Genomic DNA, 24,636 nt, shown 5'->3' on the forward strand with positions numbered 1-24,636 from the left:
TTTCTATGAATTACCTAGACAGGGATGGATTAAGTTAAAGAGGGCCCAACAATTCCCCCATCCAGGTCCTTCTGTCTGCCCAGTTATAGCCAACACATACCAACCCAGCAGGTCAAATGTCTCCAGTATATTTCTAGAATGTGTTGCAGAGTCAATAATAAGTAAATCCTAAGAGGTGTGATTACATAATGATAGGCCTATTCATTCACCTGTCTATCAAAGGAGCCACATTTGAGTTTGAACTCCCTTCCCCTGGGCCCATGAAATGAAGGCAGAGTGCATGCTAGCTTGTCTTTGAAATTCCTAGCCAGCCTGAGCTAAGTGTGCTAGGGTAGAATGTAGTCCCCTTTGCTTAGTAATCCATTAGCTAATGGGTGTGAGCCCGTCAGTTTTCTATTTATTCCTTAAACCATTAAAGTTCACCTGCTGTGCCTGAGACTACACTTGACAAAAAAGAGTGATAGTTGAAATAAAATAAATATCAAGCCTTACCAAATCTGATGGGTATTGTTTAAAACATAGCGGGCTTCGTGGGAAGGTAGGCATGAACCAACTGTTACAAGTTGACACATGGCATCCTGGACCCAAGGAGGTAAACAGAACTCTTTATTAGTGGGGTTCTGATGGTGTCTTCCAGTGGAGCAGAGCCGCTTGAGAACTGTCTTCAAAGAGCATCCGATATTTGTCAATGTCCGGCTGAATCTCTTGGAAGCTGGTCAGAGCATTTCTTACTCCATCTTTCACTCAACTGGGTTGTTTTCATTCCTTAGATAAAAATCAAACTCTTTCCCAGTTTACACAGGGCTGCACATGATCTGGGTCTTACCATCTTTCTGGCCTCGTCTTTAATTACTCTTTCTCCCCTACACCAGTCACACTGGTCATTTGGGAGGCCTTTGCACCTGATATTCATTTCCTCCTCAATGTTCCTCTAGCCATATTCAGCCTTTGGAACACAAATTGGACTTGCTTTTCTTGGGTCAGCCATCCTTGATCACCCAAACAAGGTCAGGTCTCTCTCTAACTTGGCAATGTCTTGGCTTCCTGTCCCCTCCGTAGGACAGCTCAGCAGAGTGTATTTAGTGACATAACCATCTGACTCATGTCCGCCTCTCCTGCTACATGGAATCATCCTCAAAGCAAAGATCTTTTCTGGCTTTGCTCATCATGGTTCTCCTAGCACCTACCATTGAGCTTTTGAGTAAATAAAGAACTCAGCTGGGTCTTGAGAAAACTATACAAGGAAAACAGATAGAGGAACATCAAAGGTTACTGACAACTAAAGTCTGGTGTTCCTTGGGCTTTATTTTTTAGAGTTGAGGATTCTTGGGTGGCACCTGCTTCTGATCCCATCAGCTTTCCTGATTATCTCCTGTGAGTTTTATTTTGTCTTATCTAGACACATTTATCAGCAATGAAAATATTTAAGATCGACACATTGGAATTAGCACTGGAGTGAAGAATTCTAGTGGATCCTTAAACAACTGTTTTTTTATTTTAATTTTATTTATCACTTCATAAAAGGCAAGAAAAAGGTTCTACCTGTTGGCAACTAAACAGCTTTCTCATCCTGCTTCTTGTCTATAAAATTTGAGTAAACCAGGCATCTGTTTTTTTACATCTCCAACAGCCACCGTCTTTTCAAGGCCAGGACAGCCATGACTTTGCCAGTAGAAGTCTCTCCAAAAAATACCCCAAAACCATGTGGGTGTTTTATGTGTTTGATTCCAGAAAATTCTTTTTATGCCAAAGCTACCATTTTTTTTTTTGTAGTTTTGTTGGTACTGAGGATTGAACCAAGAAGGATTCTACTTCCAAGCTATACTACCAGATTTTTTGTTTGTTTTTTTTGAAACAAGGTCTCGCTAAGATGCTGAGGGTTTCCCTATGTTGCCAAGGCTATCTGGAAGCCTGTGATCCCCCTGTCTCAGCCTCATGCACAACTGATCTTATAGGCATGCACTACCACACTCAACCAGAAATCTTTCTAAAAATATCTTTCTCTCTAGACTTGATTGCAGCTCTTAATTTGGGCATCTCAGCCATAGTAGAATCCAGATCTAGGAGGCCCTCTGTGCAGCTCAAAGGATCTAATAGATTCCTGTCTCTTTGGAGGTCTTAAAAAAGAGTCTAATGGCCATATCCTTAATTTAACAGATACTTCTGGGGTGTATATTAATGACCATGCCCTGATTTTCATCTTTTTTTTTTTTTTTTTTTTTTTTTTTGCTTTGGGAGCTATTGCACTAGATGGAGCATCCAGAGATCAGAAACCGTCTCATTTTCCAAATGAGCTATCCAAGATTTCTTGGGTTCTCTGTCTACTTTTCAGTTGCATCTGTAAACTGGACAGCTATTTCCTGAGCTTCTCTCTTTCATGGAGTATTAATCATATGTGGTTACCTACACCCAGTTTAGGCTTTTAACATTCCCTCCCCAAATAGCCCTAGCCCCACTTCCTAGTTTGGTACATACATATTTGCCTTTCCAGATGACATGGGTACTTCTTTTGCTAAATCTTTTCCCATTGCTCAATACAACTCACAGTTTTTCTAACTTCCCATTCCTTCCCCAACTGCCCCCGAGTCTCCAAACAAATGCTTTTCAGGATTTACCTACAACCATGCCTACTTTTAGGTTTCTCTTTCCATCTCAATAGCTGTGACTATGTGGCAAATCACTGCACAGCACAGTGGCTTGCAACAACAGCAAGTACTAATTCTTTTATTCACATTATTTTTTATTATTATAATTTTTTGTAATCATACATCACTTTGGAATACAAGACTTGAGAGGCTATACAAGCACATATCATCCAATAAGCCCTCATCCATTCCCCATCCCATTCCCTCCCCTTCCCTCTATCCCATGTTTAATTGGTGATTATCTGTGATATAATTGTTTATGTACCTCATGAGTTTTAAAGAGATTCTGTCCTTCCCCCTCCCCTCCCCTCTGATTGGTCACCTTAATTGCTTCCCAATAGGGCCCTTTCTACTACTCGACCTCTTCCTGTTACCCCTTTCCTCCTAGTTCTTGCTAATTAGGGGAAGCATCTGGATTTTATTTTCTGTGCTATTTCTCTGTACATGCCACATTGCAAGTTCCGATCCCACACTTGACGGCTCCAGTAGTGACCTGGCCACCCGGAGGACTCTGATCCCAACCTCACTGGTTCCAGCATCGGCCTTGCCTCATGGGAGGGCCCGATCCTGGCCTCGCTGGCCCCCACACTGAACTAACCCCTCAGCTGGCTCCTCTCCCAGCCTCGGAGGCCCCAGCACTGGCTTAGCCTCATGCCAGGCTCCAATCCCGGCCTCGCTGACCCTGGTACCGGCCTAACCCCTCGGTAGGCTCCTATCCTGATCTCACAAGTCCCAGCTCCATCCTTTCCTCACAGCAGTTTCCAGTCCCAGCCTTGCTGGCTCCAGCACTGGCCTTACCCCTCGGCAGAGTCCGATCCTGGCCTCGTAGGTCCCAGCACTGGTCTTGCTGCACGGCAGGCTCTGATCCCAACCTTGCTGGCCCCAGCATCAGCCTAACCCCTCAGCTGGCGCCGATCCCGGCCTAAGAGGCCTCAGCACCAGCCTTGCCTCATGGCAGGCTCCAATCCCGGCCTCGCTGACCCCGGTTCTGGCCAAACCCCTCTGCATGCTCCGATTTCAGCCTCAGAGGCCCCAGTACCAGCCTTGCTTCACGGCAGGCTCCGATCCTGGCCTCATTGGCCCCAGCACCGGCCTAACCCCTCGGCAGGCTCCCATCTCGGCTTCGGAGGCCCCAGCACTGGCCTTGCCTCACCGCAGGCTCCGATCCTGGCCTCATTGGCCCCGGCACCAGCCTTACCCCTCGGCAGGCTCCAATTCGAGCACTCTCTTCACCCAGCAGGTTGTCTCACATTCCTAAGGGTGTGTGGTGGTAGTATTCTGCCTCTGAGGTAATTTCTTCAAAAATTCCAGGGGTATTACGTCAGATCTCTGCCTCCCCTGAGTGCTTGCCACTGCCAATGTGACTGCCTCCACCATTTCAAATCTTTCCCAAGCTCTTTTCCCATACCGCATAATGTCCAGTGTTCCTAAACATGCGCGACAGTAGCATTCGACCTTGGGGTAATTTCTCCAGAGGATCAGGGTGGGTTGGATCAGATGTCTGCCTCTCCCAAATCCAAATCTCCACCACCATCTCGGCCACTGCTGCCACCACCACCTTCCTCCTAGGTCTCCACTAGACTCTCTCCTTACAGGTGATGTCCAGGATTCTTAACAATGTAGAAAAGCAGCAGTCCTCCTTCGCAGGGAACTTTTCCAAAAGTTCAAGCTCAGATGGATATGTTTGTCTGCATCCAATATTCTAGGGCCCGCCGGGGCCATCTTAACCCCTCACAAATATTTTTCTTTTTTCGTTTCCTTTTTTTTTTTTTTAAAGAAGAGAAGAGAGTATGTGTGGTTTGGGGAGGATGTGGGATCAGGCACTAGGTAGTGATGAAAAAAATTTTTATTTTTCTTTCTTTCCGGGTGGAAGGAGGGTCTCCTAAGGGTGCCCCGCCCACCCGCCTGGGGTTGGGGCCATGGGCCCAGACCTCTGTGGCCTTCCCAGTGGGGGGGTTGTCTAAGGGAACCCCGCCTGTGGTCGGGGGCCTTGTGGCCCAGACCACTGGGGCCTTCCTGGTGGGGGGGTTGCCTAAGGGTGCCCCGCCCATGCCCGCCCACCTTCCCAGGGTCGGGCCATGCCAGACCACTGGGGCCTTCTGGGGGGGATGCTTAAAGGGGTCCTGCCCGCAACCGACCACCCTCCCGGTTCAGGGCCATGCGGCCCAGACCACAGGGGCCTTCCGGGTGGGGGGGGGGGTTGTTGCCTCAGCAAGTACTAATTCTGATGCTCAGACTTGCAGGGTACTAGGTCTGAGCAATAGGTAATATTGACAGGGATGGATGGGTGACTCTGCTTAGGCTTAGGCTCAACAAAGCTTCGTTCCTGGCTATCTGTAGGCTTGCATCTAAGGACCCAGCTGTTGAAAACTTTCAACAGCTATCATGGGGATGTACTTTACATGGAAGATCCCTAGAGTATAAGAATCCAGACAAACTTTACAGCCACATCTAAGACCTCTGTCTGTATCATAGCAACTAATGCTCCATGGGTAACTACAGGTCACACAGCCAAGCCCAGCGTTAGTAAGATGAGGAAGTACACAGTGTCCTGACAGTTCCCCTCAGAGGGCTCTTTCCAGCATGGGATTCCATGTGTGCTTATTAACTGGCTTTTCTTCTGTATTGGGTTATTGCTCATGTCCAGCACCTCTTACACTCAACTCCTAAGATAATAGCAGACACATACTAGCACTTCAATATCTGAATGAGAAGCAGTAAGTTATGTCAAGAAATTTTTCATTTCAAATGCAAATGATGGGCCCCAGCTATCCATCTCATAAATTTGTTAATCATATCTAAACATCATTAAATCTCATTTCACCTAAACCTGTTAAATTTATCAACTATGAAGGGCCTTTGTAGGATCACACATCAAGAACACTCATAAGAAATACTTCTTTATTTTTCTCCCGTGGGTCCCTGAGTTACCAGCCTCTCATCTGGATCCTCTTCCATGCTCAACAGGAGTACTGAGCCCTTGCCCAGCAGATTTATTGCCCAGTCAGCTTCCCTCAGCATGTGACATATTCAGAATGAGTTTCCTTCGTCCCTGTCTGCAGTTCCTGATACCTCCTCTGGTGCTAGATAATACAGTAATATAATGAGATAAAGATGTGATTTAGGGAGGTCGGGGGAGATCTGCTGTTGGCTTTTGCTTATGAGGAACATCAACCACAATTTTATTTTGGTTCCTTGTGGGAACTATTGGCAAGTTTCCTCTAGTTAAAAGAGGAATTCAGTCAGGCCTGGTGGCACACGCTTGTAATCCCCGCACTTGGGGGAGACAGAGACAGGAGGAATCACGCAGGTTCGAAGCCAGCCTCACTGTCTTTAAGGGACTCTGTTTCCAAATAATAATAAAAAAAAAAAAATAGGTCTGGGAGCATAGACCGGAGGTAGAAGGGTTTCCAGGAACCCCAGTACCACCAAAAAAAAAAAAAAAAAAAAAAAAAGAAGAAGAAGAAAAGGAATTCATTTTGGGAGATGGCCTATTGGGTCCTAGAGGTGGTATATGGTTGGCTTTTCAGAAGCAGAAAGAACTTGCAAGAATTTACTTTTTTTGAGTTGTGGATGACAATCATAATGCTAAATATTACACCAAGAAACAACCTAATATCTACTAGTATGAGATCAGTTAAATATGTTGTAATATATAATACATACACAAAATGGACTAGCAATATCTAATATTATAAGATGGTTGATATGTATGAGACAATGAATAACTTTATTTTAACCCATTTAACATTATCATAGACATCATTTAAAATAAATACACTGTCACTTTTTGTGGAAAAAATGATGAGCAATTAAAATTTAAAGAATTGGAGCAATTTCCTTTTGAAATCACTTTTATTATATACTGAATGTTGAGCTAATATATGTTGGAGATATACTAACTACTAGGCCCATATGTATTAAATAAATGACTTTCAAGTTTCAACAGGGACCTAATGTCCATAGATAGAATTAGTGAGCAGTTCAGCTAGTATAATTGTGCTCATATTACATGGGTCAAAGTTTAACAAACATTTCTATTGTTAATAGTGTGTCATCTCATTTACATTTAAAAATAGAAAATGTCTAGATGGTAGAAGTAATTTCTTTTATATTGAGTTTTTGTTTTGTTTTGTTTGGGGGCACTGGGGATGGAACCCAGGAGCATTCTACCTCCGAGTAACACCCCAGCCCTATTTTTTTTTTCATTATTTTGAAACAGGGTCTCAATGAGTTGCAAAGGGCCTCACTAAGCAGCTGAAGCTGTCCTTGAACCTTGATCCTCTTGTTTCAGCCTCCAAAATGCTGGGATTACAAGGGTGCACCACCACACCCAGCTTTAGAAGTGGTTTCTAGAGCCATTCCACTCTGACTTTGCTTTGCTAACTTGCCATACCTGCTTGAGGTCTTCTCTTAAACTTGAGCTAATCAGTTCATCTTGCTGTACATGTCCATGGCTCCCTATTCTTGTCATCCAAAAATAGAACAAATCAAACATTATGAAAACTGGAGCCAGGCGTGGCGGCACACACTTGTAATCCCCAGCATTCGGGAGGCTGAAATGGGAGGATCACGGGTTGCAGACAGCCTCAGCAACTTTGTGAGGCCCTTTGCAACTCAGTGAGACTGTTTCAAAATAAAGAAGAAAAAGTAGGGCTGGGAATGTTACTCAGAGGTAGAATGCCCCTGGGTTCCATCCCCAGTGCCGGAAAGAAAGAAAGAAAGAAAGAAAGAAAGAAAGAAAGAAAGAAAGAAAGAAAGAAAGAAAGAAAGAAAGAAAGAAAGAAAGAAAGAAAGAAGGAAGGAAGGAAGGAAGGAAGGAAGGAAGAAAGGAAGGATGGAAACTGGAATAATGATAGAGTCTCTCCTCCCACATCCTGCCAAAGGGGCTCCCCTCTGACCTGCAGTGTCTCTCTTTCCCCCTCTTTCTGCTAAAGTGAAAAGGTTTCATTTTGGGAAGAGACTTAGACAAATAAAGTAATGAGAGGAATGAAAAGAAAGAAGAGGTAGAGAGAAAAATCATGCAAAAAATCATGCAAACTCAGAATAAAGCAAAATATTTTTATCAGATGAACAGAGGGAAGTAATACTCAGGTAAGGCAAAGAGTGAGTAAAGAGGAAAGAGGGGATCTCATTTTAATAGGTAGTGCTGAGTGGACTTTAGATTCTTTGTGATGGCCCTTGAAGGATATAGTGAATTGATTTGCTCTTGAATTGATTCTGGCTGCTGGGCTAGGCTTGACTTTATGCAGATTTAGAGCCACTCAGATTTAGCGCTCACTCAGATCTATTAGGGCTACAGTAGCATTTATCACGGTGTGTAATTATGTTGGTGTGATTGTTTGATCTATTTCTCTAGCCTCCTTAGGCAGTCACAAAAGAAGGAAACAGATCTATTTAAAACACAGTCCTATCCCCAGTCCTCAGAATAGTGCCTGACACAAATGAGACCCTCAGTAAAAGTTGTTGATAAACAAATGCTATGTGTCAACTGTGGCTTGGGTCCTGCTCATTGCTCCTTGCTTTCCTGAAGGGATCCATGCATATTTATGGCCTCACATCTCCTGTCTCTGTATTGAAGTTTCATCCAGGTCTACATTGAGTACTACATTCTCTCCATAGGATTATTCCATGCACATGCTGTTTCCTGCAGAAGAGAAATCAACCAGCCTGCAGTTAATTCCAGAGCTCAGAACTTTTCATTCTTAATATAGAATGTGAAAATTCTACAATCAGTGGGAAAACGTATGCTAAGTAGGTAAACATCAGTCCCACCCTAGCATAAGTCTCCAGAGAGAAGAGATAAAACTGCTTGATGCTTCAGCTAAAAAAAAAAAAAAAAAAAGTAACAAAATATTTCCAGTTCTGGAAACTGAATTTTATTCCTAATGTAAATAGAGAAGTCTCTGGAGAAGAAGGTCATATTTGGAAGAGGGAAGGCAAAGAAGGGGAACAGGATGAAGAGATCATATTCTCTGCTCTATAGCAGGCAAACAGCCCAGAGAAACTTGTGTGTGTGTGTGTGTGTGTGTGTGTGTGTGTGTGTGTGTGTTGCTGATGGAATCATTCTACCTCCAAGATGGAGGGATATTCTATGTCCAAGCTATACCCCCCAGCCCTATTTTATTTTATAAGTTTATTTGTCATTTATTTTATAAGTTATGGAGGTCCTCACTAAGTGGCTGAGGCTGGCCTGCGAACTGAAGTCCTCCTGCCTCAGCCTCCCAAATACTGGGATTGCAAGCCTGCACGACCACACCTGCAACCCTTTTTGAAACAGAGCTGCCCTTCTCAAAATATCTGAGCCTTAGGCTAAGGTGTAGCTCAGTGGTATAGCACTTGTCTAGCATGCGTGAGACCCTGGGTTCCATCCACAACACCACAAAACAAAGCTAAGCCTCAATCAGGACTTTTTCTTCTCTCAATCCTACACTGCATCAGTCATAAATCACGACAGTTCCAGTGAGCATTTTCACAGCCACAATCTAAAGACCTGGCCACATAACTTAGAGGAAAGAAGATTTATTTTCTTACAGTTTCAGGTTTAGTCCATGTGAGGCCGGAGACCATGGATCTCAAGGCATGGAGGCTGAAGGAGACAGAGGGAGAGTAAGTGGGCTGTGCTCATCACATCATGGAAGTCAGAAACAGAGAGCAGAGGGAGGAGGAACAATTTATTTAATCCCCAAGGCTGCACTCTCAGGGACCCACGTCCAGCCATCCCTACCAGCCAGCCTACTGGTACCACTAAGGTAAATCCATTACAATGGGTTTGTCCACAGCTGGAATTAAAACCCTCAAGACTTGATTATATCAACCCCAAACACCAATTTATGAGCTCTTCGAGGGGCATTCTGTATCTGACTATAACACGGACCATTCTGTTTTGTATGTGACCCAGGGCTTTTTCCTGCTCTACTCTTGCTATCTATTTCTTTCTTGGACCATCTTTGTGGTGCCCTAATGGTTCTCGAGCCCCCTCTCCCCTTCCAGTTGGTTCTTAAAGCTACTGAGATGACACCTCTAAAACACAAATTTAGATCCCTTGTTTACAATTTGTAAGACTCCCCACTATTCACTGTGATTACAAACATCTGTTGTGATATGGATAGTGAGAAAATATAAATTAAGAAGAGACAATCTTGGGAGATTTGCTAAAGAAGGAACAGAAGGGCTGTGGGCAGACTGAAACCAAAACGAGGTCAAGTCATTGTATTTTATTTTATTTATTTTCAGCGGGGTCATATGAGTAGGCTGATCAGAATGTAATATTGAGGAGTGAGGAATTGATGATTCTGGAAAGAATAGAAATAATATTTCTACTACCAGAACCTTGAGGGTGTTAATAATTTGGAGCTTAGTGTGTTGGAAAGGGTTCATTTCTGTGAGATTCTACTTTAAAAATAAACTTATTTATGAACAGCTTTCTGCAAGGCAAAAGAAACAAAACCAAACAAAACCTGGTCTATATATTGTACGTTGAATATGGCTACTGGCTACGGGAGATAGGGAATTTTTCTTTTTATTCAATTTTATTTTTTTATTAATTTTTTATTGGTACGTTGTATTTATACATCATAATGGGGTAAAAACTTGTCATCACCCAGCACAAAGACATAATTCCACTCTTTCACATTCCTATTGCTACACTTTTTATTTTTATTTTTCTAATCCTCAGCTCCCAGGGCATTGGATATGGCCTTTCATTACCTGCTTTCATTTCTATGTTTGGAGAATTCCTATTCATCCTTCTTTGCAATAGTCCCGGATCTCAGGAACGGAGCATCCCACAATGCCCGTGTAAACATCCCTTTCAGTACTTGTCTTGGGACCAGAAGTTTCAAACTGACACTCTAAGGGAGCTAAGACTTTTCCTGCTGAATGCTGTGTTTTTATAGCCCTGGTTTTGAATTAGGTGCCAACTTTTAAAAGTTGAGAGTTTGACCCCCCTACACACACACAGATATCCAGTAACATATCTGAAATAAATGTCCAAAAAGTGAAAGAGGAGTATCATTTGGCCTAGACCCCTGTCTAAAGCCCAATCTTCTGCACTTTTCCGGAGCAAGCTGGCTGCTCACTTCAGGTGGAGTACACACTTGTTTGTGGCTCCAGGGTAATGGTCCCCTGTCCCTTTTGGCCCCAGCATGTCCCTGCTGTTTATCCTGCACAGCCCCTGTGGACAAGGACGGGGCTATGAGTTTACAGTTTTGTCTTAGGCCCCCTTCACGGCAACTTTGGCTGATTTTCTTGCTGCATCCTGGCACCCAGCAGGGTACCTCATCCATGGTGGGTGCTCAGTCCTGGCTCTGAGCTGAGCTTCCCAAGCCCCAGAACCTCAGCACATGCAGGGCAAGCTCTGCTCAGACAGGATTTCTGATTTTTTTTTTTTTTTTTTTTTTGGTACTGGGGGTGGAACTCAGGGGCATTCTACCTCTGAGCTACACCTTCAGCCCTATTTTTAATTCTTTATATTGAAACAGGGTCCCACTGAGCTGCAAACGGACTCATTAAATAGCTGAGGATGCCCTTGAACCACTATCTTCTTGTCTCAGCCTCCTGAAGGCGGGGATTACAAGCATGTGCCACCACACCAGGCTGGCTTTCTGATTTTGACTGTATCTCATCCCCCGAGGCTCAGAGCTCCCTGCCCCCATTCCCTCTACCCCGGGAGCCCTGCCTGTGCATCCTTCATATCTCAGCTCTGGATACTTTTACCAGCTCTTCAGATTAAACCATACCCCATTGTGACATAGTTTCAGAAATTTCGAGGCTTTTTCTTCATTACCAGTTTTAATTGGTTATAGGTACATGTGTGGCGGCTTAGTGTCTATTTGTCCTAATGACGTATAAGGTCCAAGATAATAGGAATGAACATTCTGGCCTTGCTGGTGTATCTGACATGTCTCTCCTGGGGCCAGGGGTGTAGTAAATACTTGAAATTTGCATGAATGGATGCATACATTAATTCGTGAACACTGTTGACAGGTGAGCCTTAAGGAATCAAGGGCCAGTATGGCGTAAGTGCTAGTGCCAGTTTTATTCTGTGAAATGCTCTAGCACACCTCACCCTATCTAACCATTCTGGACTAGTATGATATGCATGCACATTTGTTTTGTCTATGAACATCCTGAGGACAGGGACATTTTGTTTAACGGTTATCTTCTGCATCTAGTTCAGAATTCCAATGACATAGAGTGAAGAGAAAAACTGATGGGTATGGGTTCCCCTTTTAAGAAAAGGATGGTGGCTTCTCTGCTTATGAACGTATACATTACACTTTTTCATGACCTCAAATTAGGCTACATTCCTGAGCAAACGTGCATCAGCAATTCCCATCACTAACGACTGTGTGAGGGGTTGTGTGGAGTCCTATTAGTTTCTGTTGGTCCGTAGCCTATTTGCTGTGTAGTTTTAGGGCATTTTCTGCAAGCACCATTAACCCTATCATGATAATTGCAAAAGTAGGAAAAACATACTTGAAAAAGACTTATGGTTACAGTTGGAAAGACGAATGGTTCCAGTTGAACTTCAACTGAAACAATTTTACATCAGCAATTTTGACAGTCTAAATATTTGGTGGACTGTTAAAATTTTACAGTCCACCCACTGGGTGCTTGTGGTATGTTTGACTCCAGAGAACTGTGTTTTAACCAAGAGGAACAATTTCTTATCCACATGAGATGAGAAACTATTGATAATAGAAAGTTTGGAGTTCACACGTGCCTCATCAAGGAGCCAGAATCCGTAACTGATGGGCCAGAAGTCTCACAGAGATCAATTAGCAGTTTTGTGTGAACAGTGTGGTTCAGACATGTAGAAGAGAGGCTAGTGCTCTAGAACGACCAGATTCTAGATTCACAGTTTAATAAACTGCAGGAGATCTCGCTGTTTGATGAAACTGTCGAGGCTCCAGGCTCCTCTGTGGGCCAGCGTAGGCTCCTGTACAGCTGGCTGCTGCCGGCAGAGGGCAGCAGTGTGCTGTGCGTGTTCAATTTGCATCTCAGATTAGCAAATCCCCAAGGACCTCCAAAGAAGTGGGTGTTCCCGAGACCCTCCTAATTCCCTTTGCCTTTACATTACCTTGGATTTAAGGCCCATGTGGAATGGAGAAATGAATACACAACTCGAAGCTGCCATCACAGACAGGAAGTAACTTTAATTAAATATTGTGAAAGTTGAAAAGTTTTTACAGCTTGAATTTTTGCAAAAAAAAATGATAACAATCTCTACAGTAGTTAGGTTCTCTAACAATTGAACTGTACAGTGTGTGTCTATTCAAAAAGTTTCGATAAGAAGGTGAAAGGTTAGTAGATTTAGAGATGACGTCATTGAACTGCGTCTTAGACTGAGAGCCGGGGCGTGTTACGCAATCCAGTCATCCACAATCTCCATTCTTCTCCCCAGACTGACATCTCAACTTAACTCTCTATTTCATTTTCTTCTTAAAGCCATATTCTGCATTTAGGGGGACTTAGCTTCAGGAAACTCGTAAAAAACCTTTGTGTAGAAGAAAGAGGGTCAGAGGGCCAGAATGTCTTTTCTTCTAATCAAGATAAATAGAAGCAACAAAACACAAATTATGCACATTTTAAAGGCTCTTTGGACTTCCAAGAAAAGTTCTAACCACGACACATGGCTAACAGATCGGTGGCTTTTTTTTTTTTTTTTTTTTTTTTTTTGTCAGGGTCTGAGCCGGACACCTCACCAGCAACCAGACAAAATACATTTAGGGGCTCACCAGACAAAATATGGCTTTAAATCGTATATACCTCCAGGCCAGAGCTTACCACGTGAATTCAGACCACCTTTCTGAGTACCGAGAAGCAATGCTCAGCCTTGCTTACATTTTCCAGTTTTTTTTCTTTTATTATTATTAGTCATCATTATTATTATTTCTCACCATGAAAAATCAGCTTTCCTCCCCTCCCTTCCCCTCCCACAACTCCCCTCCCCCGCCCACCCCAACCCATAAAAATCTGCACTCTGACAGTCTAGTGAAAACCATTGTAAAATCCGTATGGGGCATGCACAGTGGCAGCATTGTTGTGAATGATTTCTTGCTCTACTAGAAAAAGTTACATTGTCTTAAGGTAACAAAACAGTTCTTTTGTGCTTTTCGATTCCTTTGTTTTTTTTTTTTTTCTTTGTTTTTTTTTTCATTTTCTTTTTTTCTTAGAATGTTAGTGATGACTGACAGTTCCGGTGCACGGTTACAATGTACAAGTGAAATGAATATGATTTGCATTGTTAAGGCATCCAACCTGCTGGTTTATATTTACGTGAAAGACAGAGGAAATATACAAGCAGACCGAAGAAAGAAAGTATGTTCACTGATTTCTATGAAGTTTCTCCCCCAAATTTAATGCACAAAATGCGTCACTCCATAGGGAGAGATTCCATGCATATTAATAGAGTAAAACAGCATTAGTTTTTTTTTGTAAGCTTCCAAAGCAAAGGATACATTTTTTTTTGTAATCTACAGAACTAAATACTACAAGAATAATATGCTACTATTTTTTTTTTGCCATATATTGGAAAAAACTTCTTAACTTACAAATAATACAAAAATAGACAATGGCTTTTGGGTGGCAATTTAAAAAAACGAAGCATGGTTTAAAACAATACTAAAAATAACTATAAATGAAATGTTTAAAAATCACATTGAAACAGGTAATAAAACTGTGGGAGAACAAACAAGTATGCACTTTTCACATAGCAGACGTACGCAATAAAATAAAATGGGGGTGGAAAAGGGAAAAGCAATGTACAAATTCCAAAGATAAATACATTATTTATATGGATATTTTACAAAATCCCCATTAAAACAAAAAGCCTTTTAATTAACGTTTGCAAGTATGTGCAAGCTAAAGGTAGTGAGCTTTTTTTTCCTTCTTTGCAAAATATGCAGTAAAATCTTTTTGTGAGATTGAAAAAAAACATCTTAAGACATTAAAATGTATAAATAGAACAACAACTTTGGCAAAAAAAAAAAACACGAAAAAATCTACAGTATTTATAACTAAATACAAAAACACGTCAGCAAAGGGGAAAAAAAATATCAGGCGAATGCATCCTCAGAGCGTTGCTTGCATTGTTGCTACTCATTCTTACTTTTAAGAACACTTCCCAGATAATGAGAGCGAAAATTCCCATAAAACAGAAAAATCTAAGTTGTGGCGGTCTCGGCCTTCTTTTTCCTTTCCCAGTATCCTTTTACTCTTAATTCCAAAGCATGTAACCTGTTGTTTCCATTTATTATGGTATGAATGCTCAGAGTGGACGGATAGAGGCCCTAGCTTGAATAGGAAAATCAAAATCTCTCCCAAGTTGCTTTTTTCTTTTTCGTTTTGGAGGACTGATGTAAAAGTCAGCCTTTAGAGCTGAAGGATGAAGAAACTTTAAACTGGTGGATGGTGGAGCGAGAGGGAGAGTTCGGCTTGCTAACTGAGGGCATAGATGGAGTCCCGTGCCCAGACCCTGTTCCGTGCAGTCTCAAAAGCGACGCTCATGACAGCGTGCGCGCCACCACCAAGCTCTCAAGAGGCCATTCGCTTCTGAAGAAGTTGACATGAAGGAAAAGAGAGAATGATATCGGGTTTGAATACGCAGTCTTAACAATCTGTCTAGAGGCACTGGATTGTTTGAGCAGAAAGGGGGAAAAAAACCTCCTCCATCTCTTATCATCGCTTTTTAACTTTCCAGGGCTGCATTTATTTACACAGTTACTTAAGACAACAATACAAAAGAGATAAATAAGCTTGCACTGCTAAGGGGTGGCATGTTTAGTTAGATATTGAAAATGCACTGTCTGAGCTAACTACCATTTGATATGCTTTAAGGCGCAAAAGCCGACCCTTAGTTTTCTAAAAAATCTAACTGGCATTCCTATTCTGTCCCATACAAGCTTTTTTTTAATTTTTGTTTTACTTTTTCCTCTTTTTTTTTTCCTTTTAACTTTTTTGTAAATATCACCACTTCATTCTCCCTTTACACAGCTTTAAAAACATCATAAATTAAAACATGGAGTCTTATTTATAGTGTCCCTTGTGTATAGCTTTACGGTTTATAAAAGACAAATGATTGCAGAGTTAAGCTTAAAAAAAAAGAGAGAGAGAAAGAAAGAAAAAGTGGATTTGCTTTTATCAATACAGAATAAATATATCCCCCAAAGATTTGGGAGGTACAATTTGAACCAACACCCTGCACTGGCAGATCCCTTCCAATTTCAGTATTTGCAAGGTCGGTGATTTTATTTGTTTAAAAATCTGCAGTTATTGTGATTCCTCTTAAAAAGGCCTGAGTTAAAAGTTCCACTCTGGGACTTGTATCCGATTACTTGCGTAGCAGAATCCAACCTCTTCATTAATAAAATTCTTCAAGGCAATTCTTTCACATGGGAGGAACAATCATGCCAGATATCGCTGTGGAAAGAGAAGGCAGGAATCAGTGGTCTGCAGCCAAACATCTCACTGAGGAAATAAATAATAATAATGAAAAAGGTAACCATTTCATGATTATGTCAAGTGGATACTAACCACAGATGTGCTCTCATCTCAGGAATGGGCTTTTGCTATAAAACATCCATGTACTTTATTAAAAAGTGTATCGGCGCATGTATGTGCCTTTAACGGAACAGAGTAATCTAAACATGCCCCCGAATCTGATTTCAATTTTAAAACATAACCGGGAAGCTGCATAGTTTGAATACCGCTGGGAGAGTTGCAGCCTCAAACCTTGCAAAATAGTGAGAATTTTCAATTTGTCACTCTCCTCTCCCTCCCCTTTACGTCCAAAATATAAATAACTGGCCCGTGGCAACTGCCAGCAAGTTCCACACAAACAACCATGGCTTTCCCTATGCTTTGTATCTGCAGAAAAGCTGAGCAACAGATCAGCCATCCGGAGCCTCTACTACAGCCCTGTGTTGGAGAAGAAAATGCCAGCTACAGCAGGCAAAACTCGCTGGGAATATAAAGTTGGGATAAAAAATGGGGTGGGAATAACACATAAATTTGCATGAAACTGAAGAATCTCTTCCCTATCAGCACTTTGCTCCAGATTTTCAGAATGATCTGATCATGTTCCCTCGAAAAATTGTAGCCTAGGAGAGCTGGGTGAGATCTTAGGAAGAGGAAAGGCTGTTTGAGGTCACCAGAGTTCCTTCAAAGGGGAGTTGGCTAAGCGCAGTGGTGGAGACCATCAGAGCCCATAGACCAGCGTTCCAACTCTGCCTCTTGTCCTTCTGAATTTGTCGCCATAAGGTAGCTATCCATCTCCTTGAACCTCAGCCTCTTTCCCTAGGACTTGCAGTTATTCATAGCATGCAGGGTCATCAGAGATTTAAATAAAATATCATTTAAAATGCGCTTAGCTTGGGTTCGGCTCCTCCAAAGGGCCCAAGACAGGTTAGCTGCTATGATTTCTAGCTCCTGCTGTTCCCCTAAGTGACTTTGGGTCCACTGCTTAACCTCTCTGGGCTGTATTTCCTCTTTGGCACCATCTTGTATAGCATCCAGCACCTGATACCAGGGGCAGGAATTAAGAACAGTTGTAAGAAACTTAAAACAGTGTGGAGACTGAAGTAGGTCAAGATAAGAGATGGGCCTACGTGAGACGTGGGAGGCAGCCATCCTCCGCTCCCAAGGACAGCTTAGCGTCCTGTTAGACACCGAGAGAAAAAAAAGTCATAGCTTTCTTTTTATTGGCAAGTCTAAATTTAAATTAATGTTCTTGTCAGTGATGACGGCGGGTAGGAAGTGGCCCTCTTCATTTATCAACCATCCCATAAGGAAGAATTGTACTTTTTTTTTTTTAGAAAATAAACCCCACTACCACAAATCCTTCAGTGGACTCAGGGAGACCAGGAGGGGCTCTGAGCCCTGAGGCCCCCACATTCCTCCTGCTCCCCCACCCCCACCCCCACCCCTGACCTTTTAGATTCAATTAAAAGAAAAACCAAAAAGTATTTTGCCAAACACTTTTTCCGTTAATTTTTAAATCCATCTGTATTCACAAGGAAATTCAATCCACATGTTTCTGATTCATTTACACGTAAATCATCCAAATGTTGTTTTGCAAGAGCCTTTTTGCAGTCCAAAAAGCTCCTGGAGTCCTTTCCTAAGCACTCATAAGCCTTTTTTTCTTAGAAACAGGAAGTTGTCTTTTGCCAAATGCGGGCCAACTTAAACCCCCAAAGATTTTGGGTCAGTTGGAAATGCAGTTCCCCTAAGATTCAAGTGAGCTCTAGATTTGACTGAAATGGGCAGGAGTTGGGTGGGTGGGTGGGTGGGTGGGGGGCTCAGTATTTCAACTGAAGGCTTCTTGGGAATTCAAAATGCTGTAGCTCCAAAGGAGAGCTCTGTGTGTGTGTGTGTGTGTGTGTGTGTGTGTGTGTGTGTGTGTGTGTGTGTGTGTGTGTGTAGTGGGTCCTCGTAGTGATAGCTCTGCACATCTCTTCTGTCTCTTCCTCTAGAAAAGCCTTTCACCCCAGCTCCAGATGAGTGTAGACACCCTAACTAAATATGACTGGAAGTCAGGGGTTGAACACACCTATGTCAGAAAGAGCAAGCCTCTCTGTCTTCTCTGGAAGTCTGTGTGCTTCCTGTTAAAGGGCACACCCCTACAGGATAGTAGAATAACTCAGGCAGCGTCAGTGTGATTAACGGAAAGTAGAAAGCTGATAAATTTCCTGCTAATTTGATCCATGGACCCAGCCAACATTTCCAAGCTGGGCCTCAAAAACATCCCATGGGGATAGCCAGAATTAAAAATACATACGTAGTGTTTGGATATCCAAATGCTAGGTTAATTGGATTAAGCCTCGGTTTAGGTCCACATTAGAATATTTAAAGCATAGGTACCTGGTACACTAGTCAGTAGCTAACAGCACTTCCTAAATCTGAACTGTGGAGGCTGCAAATTCCGGTGCCTCAAGACCCCAGGCTGGACAGATGAGCCGGCAAAGGCTGCTGGGTAGAAATAGCTGCCAAAGGCTTTCTGCAGAGCCGAAAGCAACTGAGCTCCTCTCGAATGTTGCTCTGCAGAAACACCTGCTACCAAGGATTCTGAATGCTTTTAAGAGAAGCCAGAGATCTATTTTGTTTTGTTTTAAGTTGAAACAAGCCAGATGTGGTGGTGCATGCCTATAATCCCAGTATGTGGGAGGCTGAGACAGGAGGATCACAGTTTCGCCGCCAGTCTCAGCAACTTAGTGAGGCCCTCTGCAACTTGGTGAGGTCCTGTTTCATAAATAAAAAATAAAATGGGAGGAGGGTGTGGTTCAGGGATAAAATGCTCCTGGGTTCAATACCCAGCACCAAAAAAGTAAAAATTAAAAATCATAAAAATAAAATGACAAAATAACCCAGTTTATACATGTTACCAAACAATTGATATTAAAAACAAACACACTTGTCTACGAAGCTAATGGCAGGGGTGGGAATCTCTGCAACAGGCACCTATGTGTCTACTCCCAGAATTTTTATATAGCATAAGGAGATTACAATACCCTAAATCTCATTCATGGCTTCCTAAACTTCAAAGGCAGAAGGCTTACTGATAAATACATCCTAGGAAAAGATCACTGTCTGTGGCCTCTGAGCTGATGCACCTCGAAAGAGACCTCTTCATAAAGAACCCCGATTGCAGGATTGCATTTTTTAAGCACACTGGTTTAAAAGCTGTTTTTCTTCTGTCTGTGCTGCAATCTGAAAAGTAATTTTGTGGGTGAGAGGGATGGGTGTCTGAGGTTTGGAATGTTCCAGAAAGGCTGTTGGCATGCCTACATGTTGCCCAAGTAGGACCCAAGAAGATTCCCATGAGGACATCACACTCTCAACACTGAGGGCCAAGACATCACAAGACCATGGCGGTTTTACCATCTTCCCCAGCAGCTTGGTGATCATGTTCTCTGGTGGAAACCAAAAAGACAAGTGGCTTAAAAGGCAATTGGTTTCCACGTTCTTGTTTGTTTTTGTTTTTGTTTTTGCGGTGGTACCGGGGATGGAGCCTAGGGGCATTCTACTTCTGAGCTACACCTCCAGCCCTATTTTTATTCTTTTTATTTTGAAACAGGTCTCACTGAGTTGCAAAGGGCCTCACTAAGTAGCTGAGGCTGTCCGTGACCCATGATCCTCCTGTCTCAGCCTCCCGAATGCTGGGATTACAAGCGTGCGCCACCACACCTGGTGATAGTTTCCATGTTTTGATAAGAACAAAAATGGAAATATTTGCAGGGCAGGGAGAAGTTGGGGTTAGAGGGTAGAATGTGGTCTTCCTCCAATCCCTACCTGTGTAAAAATTAAGAACTTATTAATAGGTACAGGGATGGGGGAGATCTTACACAAACTGAATATATATGTAGAGAAAAGAACTGGGAAGCATACTAGCTCAAGATGAGAGGAACTAGCCAGCATGAGCTTCAGTAAATCAAGGGGGAAAAAAAACAGTCTATGAATACAATATGGGGAAAGCACCCCGGTCTTTTTGGTTTAAATTTTTCATGACATAGACTGTCTAGAACATGACCAGTATTTAGAGTCACAACATTCGTGGGGGTCCCAATGGCCTGTGACAGCTTTCCCCAGGCTGCCTCTCTCTTGATGAAGTCCTCTAAGCCTGACTACAGGACGCATTCTCTCAGGGACATAAGTTTTAGGATTAAAAAAAGAAACTATTTCCATGGACAAAGCCCAAGAATAATTGGTGGGTGACTCAAGTCTTCAGCCTATGAAAACAGACACACTTAAAGAGTCTGGGGTCAGGATTTATCTGTGATTTTTATCTCAAGAAGAGTGGGAGGCGGCCTCTCTGTACTTCTTCCTTTCAATCCAAAATAGAGCTGCGTTTCCCATGTTTTTCATAGGACGCTAATTGGTCTCGGTACACGGAAAAAGACTCCATAGGCGAATAAGTCCAGCAAACTAAATGGGATGCAAATGGCCTTCCACAAATAGGTGCCACATCTGCAGACGCAGTCAGCCACTGATCGGAAATAGCTGAAGGACACTGCATTAAGTGAAACAAGCCAGGCACAGAACAAACAAGTGGGCTCTTACGTATATAGAGAATCTAAAAACTTTATCTTACAGGATCAGAGAACAGAATGGTAGAAAGGGTGTGGCAGAGAAAGACTGGTTAACAAGATGCAGTTGGGTAGGAGAAATGAAATAACCTAATCCTCCATAGCACAGTAGGATAACTATGGCTGACAACAATGAACTGAAACTTCCAAAATAGCTAGCAGAGAGGGCTTGAGTGTTCCTAGCAAACAAATGATAAATGCCTGAGGTGATACCAACGTCAGATTACCCTGATCTATTACACACCGTATGTATAGATTGAAATGTCACAGTCTGCCTTAGAAACATGTGCAATTGCTCTGTCAATTAAAAATTACTTAAAAATTCAAAAGAACTGTACATGTTCTAAACAAGACTTTTTCCTTGTCATTATTCCCTTAACAATGCAACATGAGAACTATTTGAACAGCATCTTCATTGTATTAGGTATCATAAGTAATCTGGATAATTTAAAGTATAGGGGCGGGTATGCAAAGGCTGCATGCAAACAATATGCCTGTGTGTGTTACCGGGGATTAAACCCAGGGGCATTCTATCTATGAGCTATACCCCCCATCCCCTTTTATATGTTGTTTTGAAATGATCTTGCTAGTTTGCTAAAGCCATCCTCAAACCTACAATCCTCCTGTCTCAGCCTTCCAAGTCCTGTGCCACCATATCCAGCTATAATAATAAAAGGTTGGAGTATTGGTTGATTTGGTATCACCACAAGTTATAATGAATACTGGGGAATGACTGCAGATATCTGTCTAATTGCAAGATGCCTCCATGCCTTTAATAAACTTATGTGCACTGTGGCTCTCCAAGACAGTGGTTCAGTAAGCGCTGTTTGCTAACTTCATTTGACCACAACAATTTTACTTTCATATCGGAACATGAGGCTCTTGAAGTTCTGAGACAAGGGTTACTTTGTCCTAGAATTTTTTTCCCCTCAGGTATATGGTAAATTTTCAAAGGTCTCATCTACCTGGGAGACATAACCAGTTAGCCTCACAGTGGGACCTTTGGAATACAAAATAAAGAAGAATGGGGCTCTTGGCTTGGGAGTGCTGTTCTCAGCTCAGCCTCGTCCCGGCTTTGTGGCACCCAAGCCCAAATTGCTGGGCCATTTCTTGGTTATTTCACATCACGTGGGACTCCTCTGCCTCCGTTCAATGGCTCATGTTTTCATCAATCTTTTTGCTTAAAATGACACTCTTCCCATTTCTCTAAGCTGGAAACCTCCTGCCTTTCATCTGAGATACACTTCAAGGGCAACTTCGGTCAGGAAGCCATGGTGATTCCTCCTTAATCCTTCCCACTTCTGTATCTCTACTGCTGGGGGCCCAACCTCTCCCAGACGCATCTCCTTTATGGACTTTGGTATCCTGCCTCTGCTAATACAGGGAGAATACAGGTGAGGTTTCTGTAGTCCAGATAAGCCTAACCCATTGGCAAAACAACATAGGGACTGGTCATGGGATGTAGGGGGTTTGAACCCCAGCTTTTCCCTCTGCTAGTTGCATAGCTCTGGAAAAACCATCTGAGCTCTAAGTCTGTTTGCACATCTGTAAAATGGGGTCGACAAATAGCCCCAAGGGGTAGCTGGAAGGAGCACAGAAGTGGGGGACAGGTGCTCCGATGTTAGTGGTGTGATGACCATCATCCTTCCGGGCACCACGCCGGGGTCTGGATGGTGGGATGGGCTGTTGGCAAAGAGGGTTTGAAGGAGCAAGCTAAAAAAAAAATAGATGTACAATTAACAGAGTAGTAGTTGGAGGTAAATAGGCCTTTCCAATACTTAAGCAGCCTAAATGTGTCACCTCTAATCTTGTTTACATGGTCAATTTGCTTAACCAACAACTCTTCCTTCATCACTTGCCCTGTCTTAATGATCACAGTTCAGAATTAGTTGGGTCCAAATAAAGTCGGCGCTACTGTAGCGGAGAATAGGAAGAGAGAAGGAGGAGGGAAAAAAAAACACTCAAGAGAGCCTTACCCTGCTTCTTCAACCCACCCAGGTCCCTTTTTAATGGCAGCCGTGGAGTTTGGAAAGTTAAAGATGCGGTAACTCCAGAAGCCCGCTGTCAGAATGTCACTTTTCTCAGGGGAGACTCCAAGGCCCAAACCAGAGCCCACTGAAAAAAAATGGCATTGCTCACCTAAGGCTGGGTCCTCCTTACCCAGTGGAGACAGTATAAGGAGGGTAGGGGTGAAGGTGTAATTCCCAGCATGCACCCTACCTGGTGAAGACCAGGGTTGGGGGTAGAACAGGCAGGAAGAATGGTATCAAGTAACATGATCTCAGTTACTTTTATTTCTTTACTCAGACTTCTACTATAGCCACCTCATCAAAACTGAGGATGTTTGGTCCATCATAGTATGGGGGAAATAAAACAACATTTTTTATTCTTCTAATCAGGCTGAATACATCACTGGAGAGAGGAGAGTCTGGGAAGACTCTTCTGGACATGCTTTCATTGTAAGGGAAGGACAGTGTCAGCCACAAGAGTAAATCCAGCACAAGTGTGATTCTGGGTCAGACCCTGAGCCCCCGGTCTGGGAGTGATCAGACCCTGCCCACATGCTGGGAGTGGTGATGCAGGAATGGAGCCTTGAGTACCAGCCAGAGAGGCGTGCATGGTCTCTGCACTTTAAGAATCGGCAATCGGATTAGAATGTGTTTGGAAACTCCGGGGAATTAATGCAAGGATCTCACCTGTGGCCCTGGCTTGAACACACACCCTTATGATACCAGATAGTTCTAGAACCCAGGAGGCTCTACAGTCCAGGCAGCCCCTCTTTTCAGTCCCTCCCTGCTCCACATGGCCTGAAGACATCAGGCCTCCCTGGAGCAGCACCTGCTAAAGCCACTATGGGCTGGGGACCTGCCAAGAACAGGGCCCTTTCTTCCTGAGTATGACCCTTCAGCTGTTGAATCTTGTGCCTGGAATCCAATCTGGTTGAATCAGGGTTGAGACCGATAGCTCAAGAAGGGTGAATTTCTACTTTCCATGCAGAGCCTCCTTGGAAGTTATTACAAGGTATGGTTGCCTACAGCTTCTCTCCATAGTGTGCCAGCTGGAGGTGCAGTGAGGGTGCCAGAACATTATTTTTAGCAAAGGAAGACTCTGACCGGCATGAATGGGTGCCCCTCTCTGTGGGCGGCCATCTATCATGCACAGCATTGCCTGAGATGGAGCTTTGAGAGGGTGGACTGGCCAGTGTGTAGCACAGTGAGGGCCATCATGCACTGGCCGGGCACTGTCTTTGGCTGTGCTGAGTAAATTTGCCAGCAGGTTTCAGAAGGGTGTTTTGAGAGGCCCTGATGGAGGTGGTGATAAAGTGCTCAGGACCTAGTTTCACATGCCTTAGGGTCAATTTGGGCTCTTGCTTATGAAACGATGTGGTCTTAGACAAATTGAGCCTCCATTGTCACTGTCTACACAATGGCAAGAGGGCTGATCTCACAGGGTCTTGGGGAGAAGGGATGTATCTGACATCAGCGACAGGGTATGTGGCTGTAAGCATGGATTTGCATACACTGGTACATAGGCAACAGGGCTGGGAAATCCCAGATGGGCTACTGCCCTTCTGACCCCTCTCAGCCTCCGTGGCTGACCTCTACGAGAGACGTTCTGGCCACTGAAGCTGTGCGGGGCTGGGGTTAAGGCCAAATAACCCAAGGGGACTTACATTCATCACCACCTTTTACTGGCTACGTCTGGCAGCAGGTGTTTACTCTCCTTCATCCTCAGCCTCATCTTCTCTATGATGGTGACTGTAACACCCCTCATACTTCATCAGGAAGTGGCAAGGATTAAATCCAAGCCTGCCCCCTGCTTAACACAATACCTGACACTCTGTTTGGCGCTCAATACACGGTGGCTGATTATTTTATTGATCTGATTTCCCTGCCAGCTGCCTT

General features: G+C 43.3%; 1 protein-coding gene across 7 annotated transcripts in view; it reads right to left on the reverse strand.

Moving 5' to 3' along the window:
- Nucleotides 1-16,038: 16,038 nt before the first annotated feature.
- EBF1 (EBF transcription factor 1) overlaps nt 16,039-24,636 on the reverse strand; it is a gene marked incomplete at both ends in the record, with an annotated part of 425,505 nt that continues 416,907 nt past the window's right edge. For all 7 annotated transcript variants that reach the window (XM_080699121.1, XM_080699123.1, XM_080699120.1 and 4 more), the window contains one exon: nt 16,039-16,070. In XM_080699121.1, coding sequence (XP_080555247.1) covers nt 16,039-16,070 — 32 coding nt within the window. The remainder of the gene's footprint in view (nt 16,071-24,636) is intronic.

Source organism: Muscardinus avellanarius (genome assembly GCF_963383645.1).
Source record: "Muscardinus avellanarius genome assembly, chromosome: 7".
Classification (NCBI taxonomy): Eukaryota; Metazoa; Chordata; class Mammalia; order Rodentia; family Gliridae; genus Muscardinus; species Muscardinus avellanarius.